The 14,138-nt window shown below is 40.4% G+C and overlaps 1 protein-coding gene across 4 annotated transcripts in view; it reads left to right on the forward strand.

The window, feature by feature from the left end:
* MAN2A1 (mannosidase alpha class 2A member 1) overlaps positions 1-6,918 on the forward strand; it is a 160,255-nt gene extending 153,337 nt beyond the window's left edge. For all 4 annotated transcript variants that reach the window (XM_006754267.2, XM_015568442.1, XM_015568452.1 and 1 more), the window contains 2 exons: positions 2,254-2,364; positions 4,225-6,918. In XM_006754267.2, the coding sequence (XP_006754330.1) occupies positions 2,254-2,364; positions 4,225-4,377 (264 nt within the window). In that variant the 3' untranslated portion in view covers positions 4,378-6,918. The remainder of the gene's footprint in view (positions 1-2,253; positions 2,365-4,224) is intronic.
* The last annotated feature ends 7,220 nt before the right edge of the window (positions 6,919-14,138 follow it).

The following is a 14,138-nucleotide window of genomic DNA, read 5'->3' on the forward strand; positions in this document are numbered from 1 at the left end:
CCTGTTGCTTTATCCCCTGAATAAGTTCTGTAATGGATTTTCCCCTGTGTAACTCAATCATCCAAGCCTTCCAGGATGGATTCAGCTGCAGTTGTAATCAGAACTATTTTATAAAGACATTTAGTTTGTAGCTCACCTGACATAGTGCATGGCACTGTTTCAAAATTTGTGAATTTTCTTCCCCTCAGTCTTCTCTTCTTTTCCTAGGTCCAGATATTACTTATATGTTAATGAATGTAAAAACAGGTCTTTTAAAATCTCTTTTCTCTCCTGGCGCACACAGTGTGACTACATGGTATTTTTAACGGGTTAACCTACGCTGTGACTCTGTGAAGGAGGGAGACATGCGTGGTCTCTGTTTTATTGGAGATGAGGAACTGATGTGACTATTCCAAGGTTTCACACTGGCACATGACAGAGTTTTCTTTGTTATTCTCCTGCAGCTCTTCCGTTTATTGTAAATGACGTGTTTTCATCTGTACTGTTTTCATGCTATTTTTAGACTGTGTGAAATTTATAGAAATTTTATTAGAAATCTTTATCCTATGATTTAAACTTGCTATATGTATTATGTGGTCCTGAAATGACTCAGAATTCCTTAAATGACTTTTTTTTCTCCCTTCAAACAAAATCTTAGCAGTACCACTGCAAAATACCAGTGTGAAATGTCATAAAACAGGTTATTCCAGCCAAGAATCTGAGGTGAGGACAGCTTTAAATTGTTCAGGCACATTAAAATCAAGTCAGTGGTGGGAATGCTGGCAGCTAGTCAGAAAAGATGTCCTATAGCACATTAAAAATCTTATCCCCTAGTGAGGATGATCAAGAACTTGGCATATGTGTATCTGTGGCCACAGAAGAAAAAAGGGATCATTTTCATCACAGTGTCAGAGGTAGGCAACCACAACTCCAGTTGAATCACTGCGCATTTCTTCATATTTCAAAGGAGTTTTAATTCATTTTGTTTATTATCATAAACATATTTCCACTGAAAACATAAAATTTATTAAGATAAGTGTAATTTAAAGTTGAAAGACCTGAACCACTCATGGCATTATTATTTAAATGGATGCAAGACATTTTACTTCAGGGATATTGCGGGTTTGGTTGCAGGTCATCACAATAAAGTGAGTATCACAATAAAGCAAATCACATGAAATTTTTTGTTTCCTAGTGCATACAAAAATATGCTTACACTATACTGTAGTCTATTAAATGTGCAATAGCTTGTGTCTAAAAAATGTGCAAAGCTTAATTAGAAAAATACTTTTTCACTAAAAACTGCTAACCAGTATCTGAACCTTCAGTGAGTCATAATCTTTCTGTTGGTGGAAGATCTTGCCCTAGTGACATCAAAGACCACAGATCACCACAACAAATATAATGACAAAAAAGTTTGAAATATTGTGAAGATTACCAAAATGTAACAGAGACACGAAGTGAGCAAAGGCTGTCGGGAAAATGACATCAATAGACTTGCTCAATGCAGGGTAGCCACAAACCTTCAATTTGTAAAACACAGTATCTGCGAAGCACAGTAAAAGCAAAGCCCAATAAAATGAAGTGTGCCTGTACTGAGCTCTGTAGCTGACTTGTCATGTTTAATATTTCTTTTTCGTCTGCATAGGAAAATAGCTTCTGTAAGGTGAATTTAAATGATACAGGAACCTAATAAATGTGGTTGGCCTAGCAAGTGATAAACATAACTAATTCAAGTGTCTCTTATATAAAAATAATGAACCAATACATTAAAGATTTAAAATGTTTTAATGCAATTAGCAAAAATTAGTATTCAGTAATGAAGCATGTTTCAGTTTTAAGATGGAGTTTATGTCATCATTCAGTAACCAGATAAGGACTAAATTCAGGTACACATTAAAAATTTTATCAAGAACTTTATTCAGCTGATGTGTATGTTAAAAATAAATAAAAGTGAAGTGCTTTGAGAAAAACTGATAAAACAGTATGTAATAAGTGCGCAAAAGGAAACCAAAGTCCTCAAGGACTATGAGGAAACCAAGACATGAGATGACTTAATAAGGAACGAAGAACATAATACCACCTGACTCCTTGCGGGAGGCGGACAGGCTCAGTGCACGTGGAACCTAAGGGGAAATGCAGTTGCCTGGCTTCACTACTAAATAAAATGAGCCTTTGTGTTGGGGATGCTAACAAAAAGGCGGTGAGCGTGCAGTAGTGACAGTGTTTGTTTTGATGTCACTTGTGGCATGTTGGCACTCTGCTCCTTTGCAGGTGGATGGCAAGCAATCTGATGAGGCGGCCTTGATCCTCCATAGGAAGGGCTTTGATTGCCGCTTCTCCAGCAGAGACACGGGGCTGCTTTGTTCCACTACCCAGGGGAAGGTGAGCTGAAAGGTTTTTGTTTGTCAAGTTAGTTGTGCTTTCAAATCCTTACTTTCTGCAATAATCCTGAGAATAAGATAATGTTTCATTGCTTCTTCATTGATTTTTTACTCTCAGCTACAAATTAGCTCAAGTCTCCACATGTTAAGAAAGCACTTTCTCCACCTTCAGTCTCCTCTTCTTGTCAACATCAAAATGCACAGCCGGAACGTGTGTATATTTGAATGTTCTCATTGATTCTTAGGCTCTCCATTTCTTACCTGCAAAACTTCTTCAGATTACCTCACCGCCATATTTTCTGCTTTCTTGGGTATACCCATGCATGATCTAGTTCAGCGGTCGCCAACCAGTGGTCCGTGGACCACTGGTTTCCGTGCGGTCTGAAAGATTGGCGACCGCTGATCTAGTTCAGGGATGGCAAACCCAAGTTCTGTGGTAGCCGACACAGTTTTATAATAACTTCAGTGAATTGGGGGAGCAGTAGGAAAAGCAACAAGGAGCAATGAGAGTGTGGACAGTGAGAGAATTCAGCCACCGCCCCCAAGGCATCTATCCTCAGCTCGCATCAGTTGGTTCCCCATGGAAACATGCTGGTCTAGATCTTCTGATGAAGCCAAATTGGCATGCGAGTCCTCACTGTGAAGGCCAAACATCCTCAGGCTGACCACTGCTGGATTTTTTATTTCTCTTTAAGTTGGTCTTGCTCACAGTTCCATCAAACCTCTCCCTGGAAGAAAGAAAAACTTCAGTCTTCTGCTTGTGTCTCTGAGCAGGTTGTATGTAACTCTGGGAACACAATAAGGATGTTTCTAGTACACAGACAGGTCTGCCCCACCCAGCAGCTCAGCCAAACCAGCTCTTCTCCAAAACCTCACACATAAACCCTGTAGACCTGACTCAACAGATTTGGTTCCAAACCTTACAAATTAGCGTGTACATAGTGAGAAGAAAGATGCGGTAGGGGACCTAAATCTGTGCAGATAAGCTTCTTTCTCCATTTCGTTTACCTAACCCTTCGTGGAGTTGGTACTAAGAAAGCACTGATATCTTTATTTCTCTTTATTATACCTCTTTATTGTACCTCTACCTACCTTATTGTTGATATAAGTATACTTGGTTGTGAGCATTTGTATTTGAACATTAAGGCTGTGAGTCTTATGGGAGCTGTAGGATCCAGACATATTCATGCAGCCTCCCCACCCTATAAATGGGACTCATTGACATGATGAGCCCTCCTTGTGACAGGTTCGTCTCCTGTCTCAGCTCTGTTGGAACAGGAAAAATGGTTAGAACCACTTGTGTTAAGTGTTTTAAAACTCCCTGGCCCATAGATGTCCCTAATTTTTATTGAAAAGGGGCCCCTCACATGGTAAGTTCTCAGGCTGTACAATAAAGGAGTATAGCCCAGGTTGACCTCTCCTGGTTCCCACTTTCCTGTGTTTCTCCCAGGGGTGGTCTGTATGTTCAAGCCTGCAGAGGTATATTTAATCTCCCTCCCTTCCTCATTCTTTTACTTAAAAGGAACTTCAAACATACTGTTTTAGCCTGGCCTGGTGGGGCTCAGTGGTGAGCATTGACCCATGAATCAAGAGGTCACTGATTCGATTCCTGGTCAAGGCACATGCCTGGGATGCAGTCTTGGTCCCTAGTGAGGGGTGTGCAGGAGGCAGCCAATATATGATTCTCTCTCATCATTGTTGTTTCAATCTCTCTATCCCTCTCCCCCTTCTTCTCACTCTGAAATAAAGAAATAAACTGTTTTACTCTGTCTCATACTATTTTTCACTGATTATAGAGCTGTGTTGCTAGTCTTTCTTCAAAAATGATCTAAATATGCACATTTCATCATTTTCTTTTTAGATATTGATACAGAAACTTTTTAACAAGTTTACTGTTGCAAATCTCGTACCTTCATCGTTATCCTTGATGCATTCACCTCCAGACGTCCGAAATATAAGTGAGATCAACTTGAGGCCCATGGAAATCAGCACATTTCGAATCCAGTTGAGGTGAATCTGGCTTTCAAATTTGGACTGTGAAACATTGGCTTATCTACACTTCTTAATTTAACGTGCAATAAGAAGCACATTATTTAAGCTTCTGGCTACTGTGAGGACATGAATTCTGTGTTTTGTTTTTAACCATTACATAAGAAAAAAAAGCCATGCTACAACCAGTTTGTGTTTTTTTGTGTGTTTTTTAAGTTTCTTTCATCAACTACTACCATCTGTATGAATTGATGCAACAAACAAAGAAATGTCTGAAGAGAACCTCTCAACAGATTGTATCTCAGGTTAAATACTAACTAATTATATCTGTGTTGAGGGTTGTGAAGAGATTGTTACGAGTCTTCATGTTGCTGGTCCTTTGATAATTTTACAAAAATGCCCACTTTTATCAAAATGGAATAAAAAGCTGGTGGGTAATAGCTAATGGCCAAAATGGTTGTAAACATTCATATGCATTAGAAAATGTTCTTGTGTTGAAATATGTGGAAAAGTGCAATTCATCAACCCTTATGGTATATATAGTTGATTTTCACACTTTTTTCTAATGTACCACTTAACCCTTCCCTGCCTATCCTTTGTAAAGTATTTCCAGAAATATCCGATTTTGAATCATTCAGTAGTAGAAAAAGAGGCATATTTTCATTACTTGACAATGTGGGATAGGTGCAATTTATTACATTGTCACTAAAATAGAAGAAGCAATTCCATAGGTACCATAACCTATTTTAGGTACCACAAGGTGTCTTTTTACACAGCTCATTTGAATACAGATGTTCTGAGAAGGGGTTTTCTATTTTAAAAATACCATATCAAAATGAATGTGCCTTATTTTTGTATAAGTCTTGTTAAATCTTTTAGTGTCCATATTACCGTTTAGGGAAAGGGGGAGGTTGGGGCAGAAGAGAGCGTGGGTACTTTCTATCACACATAAATTGTAAAATTTTTGCCTGACAATGCTGGCCACATTCTGATCTGTTGCATTAAATTTGTGGTGATATTACTCTAAACATTTTGACTATTTGAATGTACTGAAATCTCAGAAAACAAAACAAGGGGAAAATATACTTAATTAAAATATGCTGCTGCCAAGGAGACTGCAACTTGAAGCAAGGATTCTGTAATGTGCAAAATCCACACCCAGTTTCCACTTCAGAGGAGTTAACCACATTGAAGAGAGAATGCTTTAAAATAGACCTCGTTTGGAAACCCGATTATATGTAGCTCTTCCTGACTTATCATATTCAAGAATATGTCTGTTCACTGAATTCCACACTTTTGTATGTGTGCACTAACCTCCAAGTGAAGTTCTGAGCCCATGGGCCACTACAATACTTTTTATAAAATTTATTTGGGGTCATTGTTAACTTAATATTAAAATATAAGCAACATTTAGACTATTCAGTTTTAATATAAAAAGGATTGAGTATCTTCATTTCTGAAAGTTCTCTTTGTGTTAAACTAATAGATTATTGTCTGACTTTAAACTTCCATTTACCTCCCGTTATTCCAGCATCTTTTTAGAGAAATTAAAACCTAATTTCTGTTTCACCAGGTAGTCTAATTATCATCTGGATTTTTCATCAAGATACAGCTCCTAAGATTATTGTTACATTAAATTCATACACTTCTTTCACCTTTAATAATTAAGGAAACACTACTGGTGGTGATAAAGATATTAAAAGGGAGTAGTTTCATGCAATAAACATGTACTGTAAGTTTCCTTCCTGGTTTGGGGGGGATAGACAACTAAAAAAGAAACAAAAACTTCCTTTTGTGGACTTGCTCGTTACAGACCTTAGAATTATCAGAGCAAGTTCCAGGAATAAGATCAATATTTTCATTGCATCTTAAATGTAAAATCTTCCTATGGGAGTTCACTGTGGTCTGGGAATTCTGATCAGTTGAAATAACATATCTTGCAATAACAGTGGTTTTGCCACTTATGGTTGTTTAAGGTTGGTCTGTCCCATGTCAGTCAGGTCTTATTCAGTGTGTATTGCCACTAACTGCTCACAGGTAAAGCAGAAATTTTCTTTAACAGGCAAGTTATCAGGGAAATGAAGAGGGGATGCTTTTGCTTTGGGCTGTGATCAAGAACTGATTAAATCATCAGTGTCTCCAGCTAAAAACCGTACATTTCAATTGTGATCTCAGTGGCATATTTGTGTGCCTAGGTTTTATTACAGTTATAACATGTTCAGTTGACCAAGTAGTTCATTACTTTATCCTATCTTTTTTTTTGGAAATTTAATTTGGTACTTTAACTGCAGTGTTTGAGAACTCAGCATCCTTATTTTCTACAAATACTGGCTAAAATAAAATGCTGTAAAGTGTGTTGTAAAACATTGTAATCACCTTCCCATGTCTTTGTTGTACTTGTGCCGAAATGTTTTCACATCCTTTTGTCTGGAAGGAAATCTTTGCTTTCATTTTATGTTGCTTACCTTGGAATCAATAGGTTTTGATATTTTCTCTTGGGAGATTTTATATCTTTTTGGGAACATGTAATATAAGATATCTAATAAAAGATAAATCTTATCACGTACATGGCCCTCTAGAGTGTTCTTAAAACTTATCTTGTACCCAAAATAATAATTAAGACATTTTGAGTGGTAGGGTGGAGTAGTGAGGGCCTTTGTGAATGAATTGCTCCTTCTTTAGCCCAGTTATAGTTAGAAAAGATAGTTTTCAAAGGTAAGTGGCAGATGGGATGGAGGTGGGTTTCACATCTGGGTGTGGGATCACGTTTGAGATTAGAATCTAGGAACCTTTTGTAACAACGTGGTACAGTGCCCGTGGGTACTAAGTCAATGAGGAGGAGCAGATTGTGATAAGATTCCATATGCTCCAGGACAAAGGTGAAGAGGAGAGTAACCCAAGACATGAAGCTGAGCGGGTCCATGTGAGCTGATCCACAAGGCGAGGTGGGTTGGAAGACTGGGATCTGGAGGCGCTCTGCCAGCCGGCTGGCCCGGACCAGCACACAGCACACACCTAGTGGCTTTGGGGGAGTTCCTTCCGAGCCAGGAGATGGGGGAGGGTGCAGGATAAGTATCCAGGAGGTGGTATGTATGGATTACCAGGCAAACAATACATGATATGCTAACTAGGAACTTTCAACTTGTTTTGAGTGACATATAGTACAGAGATTAACCAATTTGTATATGCCAAATTGTAAAAACCTTGAAAATGTTAATACAAGTTGCATCAGCAGACAATGAAAATTACTTTCAGCTCCATAATACTTGATTATCAACATGTCAAAATAATTTGAATATTAAAACTGGTAAAGAAAAAATTTAATTTAGGTGGGCGTATGTTCACATGCCTGACCTGTGATAAGAAACCAGCTACAGGGGTTGTGAGACTGGTTAAAGGGATGGTTCTGAGGGGAGTAGAGGGAGATCACTAAGACCCTGCTGCTGCCATGATCAGCAGAGCACAGAAGCCTGAAGGGGTTGTAACTGACAAGACGCTGTCAGCATACACTGGTTTATGCAAGCACAAACAGGAAATTTATGGTCCCCAGCAACAAATGTTCAAGGGTAGCTGGAGAGCACTTGATACAGCTGTAGCCAAGTATGAGATGATGTCATGCAGGCCTGTCTTGCTCTCTTGGTTTTGCTTTTCCTCTGAGCTGTTTTCATTCTCAAAGACTGCATATTTGATGGCAGCATGGCCACCAGCGACCCATATTTGCATCCAGCCAGCTTAGTGACCCCAGTGGGAAAAGCACCTTTATCTAATTTTTCAGCAAATGTCCTGGGATTAATGTCTCTGGCTGTCATCTGGCTTATATGCTAATTGACTGGCTAAGGGTAGAGTTGGGTTCAACTAAACCACATGGACAAAATGAGTGAGAAATGGCCCTCCTCTCATACCACCTCCCCCAATAGAAAAGGTATTCTACAACCAGAGAAACGGGAATTAAATACTAAGATACTTTGGATGCTAGGCAGGCAAAATACAGTAGAAATATATTACAGAGAAAAACTAAATGTTCAGATTTAAGGAAGCAAGCATACCCAGTTTTAGTTTCAGAAAAGGTCCTATAGGAGAGGACTTGAAATAGCTCTTAGAAGATGCATTTGATTTTAGCAGATACAGACAATATGTGTGTTCCCTGTAAAAAGACCAGGAAAACTTACAACCCCATAATGGCAAGGTTCTTCATACATGTGCTGTCCAAGAAGGTAGCCACCAGCCACAGATGGCTCTTGAATGTTTGAAATGTGGTTTGTGCAACTAGGGCATTATCATATTCTAGTTTAATTAAATTTAAATAGCAACATGTGGCTGCAGCACATAATATGTATAAGATACTAACTAGTAGGAAATACAACTAAAAACGTAAGTTAAAATCACACTGCTAGAATCTTGCTATTTGGGGTGGTCCTCACGCCAGAAGCATGGGCATTACCTGGAAACTTGTTAGGAAGGCAGACCCTCAGGCCCCAGACAGCTGTTCATAACCGGCATTTTAGCAAGATCCCGAGGACTCACTGGCCTGGGACACGTTTCAAGAGTCTGTCTCCTTATTAAACTTTCCTAAGTAACTCTTGGTGATAAGTCCTATACCCTGAATCCTCTGCTATCAGAAAGCATCCCATAAAATCTGTCCACTTGCCCCAGCACCCCCCAATTCCAAGCCGCCACCTTGTACATGGCCTGCTGCCTTTGCCTCCTAACAGTTTCTCTGAGTAATTCCAGTCCTACTCCTTTTGGTTTCTTTTTTTCACATAGAAGCCAAAAAGTGAAATTGAAAAAGCTTCTTTCCTGTTTAAAATTGTTTCTCATTACGCTTGAAATAACATACAAACGTTCACCGTGGCCAAAAGCCCTACATGGCCTGCTCCCTATCCCTTCCATCTACCTCAACTTCAGGAGATGTGTATGTGTGGTTTCAGAAATCCTTGCCTGACCCAAATCCATGTTATGTTACACCACTCCCCCTCTTACTGTTTTCTAGGGTTTTTATGCGTTTCTAACACACCAGGAATTCCTCTTAAGGGCTTTGCACTTGTTTCCTCTGCTTCCAAGATCCTGCTTTCAGATCTTCCATGACAGGCTCCTTGTTCTTCAGGTTTAGTTCAGGTGTCATCTCCAGAATCTCCCTTGACCAGCCAGTTTAGCCAGCCCCGCCTCCCCTCCTTCACTGAGTATTTTACTACCCCTCTTCCTTTCTTCTTAACAGAGCCAAACTTGAAATTATGTAGGTTTGCCTTCCCCACTAGAATTTAAGCTCCACAGAACTACAGCTATTTGTTCAGCATTATATCCCCACACTGGGAAAAGCAGGGTTTCAGTAAACATATGTTTAATAAATTAATGAAAGTATGTGTATCACCAGTAAATGTTGAGGAAAAAATTGCATTTTCAGAATTGAAGGCTGGAAAGTCTCTTACGTCTTCATTGCATTTTTCTGTTCATGTTATTTTCCTGCTTAAAACCCTCAGGAAGGACTCATTAGCAGAAATTAAAGTATTGATGTTTCAAGCTGCATTCCTAGTCTCCTAAAAGTTGTGACCTCCTTACAGAAGATACTGTAGTTGCTTGTCAAGCAGCGACTGCCCCTCTGCCTTCTTTGCTAATAAAACCCGGAATTTACTCATGTATCAGACAGTGAGGAGCCTCTAGAGATGAATTGTGATTGGTCTAAATTAGTCATAAGTTCCTTCTCTAGGCTGGGTGATGGATTTAGGGTGATTGTGACAATCTTAGCCATAGGAGGTCGGTTGCGGGGGGTTCTGGGAGAGGTCCCCTCCCTCTTCAAAAGGGGAAAGCATGTCACTCTCACTTGACAGTGCTGTGTAGTGTGGAGGCTGGAGCTGAAGCTGGTGCAGCTGCAGCCATTTTGAAACCCTGCAGAGAGACAAGCCTAGGACAAAAGTCAAGTGGATGACCAAGTGAAGTAGAGCTTGGGTCCCAGTGATGATCTACTGAATGAACCAGCTCCAACTTGGTTATCTATAATAATAAAAGCATAATATGCTAAATAGACCAGTCGGCCAAACAATGGAATGACTGCCCGGATGACCTTCCAGACGACCTTCCAGATGATGCCGGGGCTACAAGGGCCGAGCCCCTTGCACGAATTTCGTGCATCAGGCCTCTAGTTTTTCCATAAAACTCTATAAAGACAAAAAATATTCTTAGAATAATTTTCTAAACATTATATCACAGCACAAATCTGAATATAAATTATCAACATTTTTAAAGTAACTTGAACAATTGCAGTTAACTTAATGACTTCTGGTTCCAATCTATAATAATAAAAGCATAATATGCTAAATAGACCAGTCGGCCAAACAATGGAATGACTGCCCGGATGACCTTCCAGACGACCTTCCAGTTGATGCCGGGGCTACAAGGGCCGAGCCCCTTGCACGAATTTCGTGCATCGAGCCTCCAGTATGAAATAATTGTCACTTTACTGTTCAAAACACTGGGTTTAGGGTTATGTTACAAAGTGCTGAAAGCATTTAAACCCATGCTCCTCACCAGTACCGCAGCACCGTGCTCTCTTGTTTGGATACTTTGCTGAATGGGAGCCTGTTACAGCTTGACCAAAGCTTGGCTGTGACATTAGTTTCTCAGAATGCAGACCCTAACTGTGTCCCTACTGCTCCTACCACCTTGCATATTTTGCTCAAAATGGTTAATAACACTGCACTTAATTATAAAGAGTTAATCAAAGGTAAGGTGAGAAGGGTTTTTAAAAATACAAAGTGAATCAAGGACGTGTATACTAGCCTTACAGTTGAAAATGCCTTCATTCACAGCATTCCTTTAGCATACACACTAGGAGAGTCTTCCAATTCACACATGGAATTGGAGCTGGCTCCTATGTAGCAAGGGGAGACTTCCCAGTGTCAAGCAAAATCTGGAGGCTGAGGGGAAGAGAACCAAGGGGTTGGGGTGGTAGCAATGAGTCGGAGGGGCAAGCTTCTTTTGGAGTATGTCACCACACTCTTAAATATTTTAAGATTTTCCCAAATAGATTTATATGACTGACTATAAGTGAATTTCTGAATCTCCAAACAGGTAAAGGAGGGACATTGTAACAGTTTCATCTAAAAGGCCATATTTTAAGGACCTTTTACATGGAGTCTAGTGTTCTTGGCGCCCAGGTACTACATAGCATCCTAATTTTTTTATTCACAAGCTTAGCCTTGGGCTCATTTTCTGGTCCCAGATCTGAATGGTAATGCTAGCAAACAAGATATGTCTCTAGGGCCTGGATGTGTGCAATTTTTTCACTAACCCAAATGAAGCCCTGGTTGGTTGATCTGCAGTTGGGGGGAGACCTTTGTGTTGACCCCAAATCCTCCTTGAAACAAAAGCCCTTGCCTGCCTTGGGATGGATTCCCTTGCCTCGTGCACGACTGAAATAACTTCAGGCTTGCTGTATGGGAAGTGAGTGTTAAGAAAAATGACTTGACTCATTTGGTCATTTTGTCTTTCTAAATGGATGTTTTAAGTGCAGTTAACAAGATTGCTTTGAAGTTAAAATCTATTTTCTTAGGTAAAATCTAGAAATTCATCCTCATTGAATCTATGGAGCTCCCTTTAATAGAGCCTGAAGGCAATCGGTTTTAAATTCTGCACTGAGCTTTCAATAAACATTAGCTGAAGCCGTCATCTGAGCCTAGGCTCTGGGAGGAGGATTTTAATTCCCTACCCTGTGTCTAGTAAGGGAGAGAAGTTCTGCATAGAGTTGAGGAGCCATCAGATCAGGGAGCAACAGGGCCATTTTAGTAGGCGGCACAAATCATAGTCACGGGGAGCACAGAGGAAGGAGACTTTACTTCCATCCGGAGTGATGAGGCGGAAGGGAAGCAGATGGGAGGCTTTCAGCTGAGTCTGGAAGGATAGGTCACCAACCAGCTGTGGGAGAGGAGGGTGGCAGGACACCAACATCACAAAAACAAGCAAGCTCATGCCTGGTGGAAGTTTGTGAAGGGAAATCATTGGAAGTGAGATTGTGAATGCTCCCCGTAGTTGGTGTCTAGACTCTGGATTCTGCAAAAATAAAATGGGGTGCATGCACATTAGTATTGATTTGCAAACACATTGTAAGAATGTGAAATGAAAGAAGCAGGTGTATAGTTTTCAGGAAACTTTAATATACCTACAAATAATTGCCAGTAATTGTGAAGAAAAGGACACATGTATCTCTGAATTTGTGATTATTTTTCATTATAGCCATGTGATGCTTCATTAAGGCAATTAGGAGCCTGTTGACTTCAGAATTCTGTAGTGATTTTATCAGGGAAAGACTAGCATCTAAGCTTGGACAGAAAAGTTTTGTAAGGTATTAAAGTAACTAGCTTCCTCCATTAGTCCAGTCAATCCACTTCAGGGCAGTCTCTGAGAGTCCATTTGTCAACCATAAACTCAGGAATATTGGTCACCAAGATACAAGGTTGAAGAATCAATGAGATACATTATTTAAATACTTTTACCTTTAACGGGTCTATTATTTTAAAGTGTAGTGGAACTTTGTCATAAGGCATCTCTTAGGGCTGTGTAGGCTACAAAGACAGAACAGGATAGTTGTGACAGCTGAATATTTACGAATGATCCTTCAGAGAAAAAACAAACACACCTCTTGTCTATATGACTATATAATCCATTGGACATGGAATCCCTAGAATTGTCACTTCGGGGGCTATTTTAATTATAAAAAAGAATGGAAAAGGTGGCATCAATAGTGGGAAGAGCACTCGACTTTGAGCCTGGTAATCGGGATTCAAGTCTTAATTCTGTCAGAAAGTAGCCTTGGAAAAGTCACCAGGAAACCTTTTCCTGGCTTACTAAATAAAGCCACCCTACCTTAATTCCAAATTAAAATGTTTCCTAAGTACCTTTTGTGGTTTACAAAAAGCTATTTTAGCTTATCACATAAAAGGCATTTTCCTGGTTCTCCAAGGCAACCCTCAGGCTCTTGCCAAACAACCTCCTGAAGTCCCTTTTCTCCATGCTTTGGTTATGGAATCTTTGGGTAGAGAGATGTTTGAAAATGGGAATGGAATTATCTGTTTAATGCAAAGGCATATTTCTGTTTTGTTTGCTTGCTTTTGTGAATGCCGGTGTTTCCTTCTCCTGAAACTGTAACAGGCCGTTAGATAAACATGGGCAGAACAAGGCCTACGGCCTGGTACAGAAGGTCGCCAGGGCAGGAAGCCCAGGGTGCTTAGCAACGGGCACAACTAGGAAAACAAGGACTTTGCCCCCAGGGTGACCTTTCCTTCCCTAGCATATCCCTGTTCATGTGGTTCGGACTCTCCCCTACCTTTCATATCACTGGTCATGCGGCTTTGACCCTCCCCTGACCTTTCCTCTGCTGGCATGTTGCTAGTCATGCAGTTAGACTCCCTTAGAGGGGAAACAAACAAGGGAACCAGAGAATAGCCCTTGCGCATTAACGCTCAGGAAAATGAGGTTCTGACCCCCATCCAATCCGTCTAGGCCTCAGCTGTGTTTCAGCTCAGAAAAGCAGGCCCAGAAAAGCAGCAAAATCAGACAAGTGATGCCCTGGGGCTGACCAATCAGTGGAGACCACAAACCTGAAAACACACACCTGAAAAGCTGATGAATGTTCTATTGAGCTTCTCCCCTGGGACCTCCCTTCCTAAGATCCCTGCCCTAAAAGTTCTTCGAATAGAAGTCCCATGGACCTCTCCTTCCTGGGGAGAGCACCCTAGCCTTTCACCTCCCTCTCATCTCCCCTGCCCCCTGTCTCCCTCCTTCACTCCCCCCCCC

This window comes from Myotis davidii, unplaced genomic scaffold (assembly GCF_000327345.1).
Source record: "Myotis davidii unplaced genomic scaffold, ASM32734v1 scaffold812, whole genome shotgun sequence".
NCBI classification, from domain to species: domain Eukaryota; kingdom Metazoa; phylum Chordata; class Mammalia; order Chiroptera; family Vespertilionidae; genus Myotis; species Myotis davidii.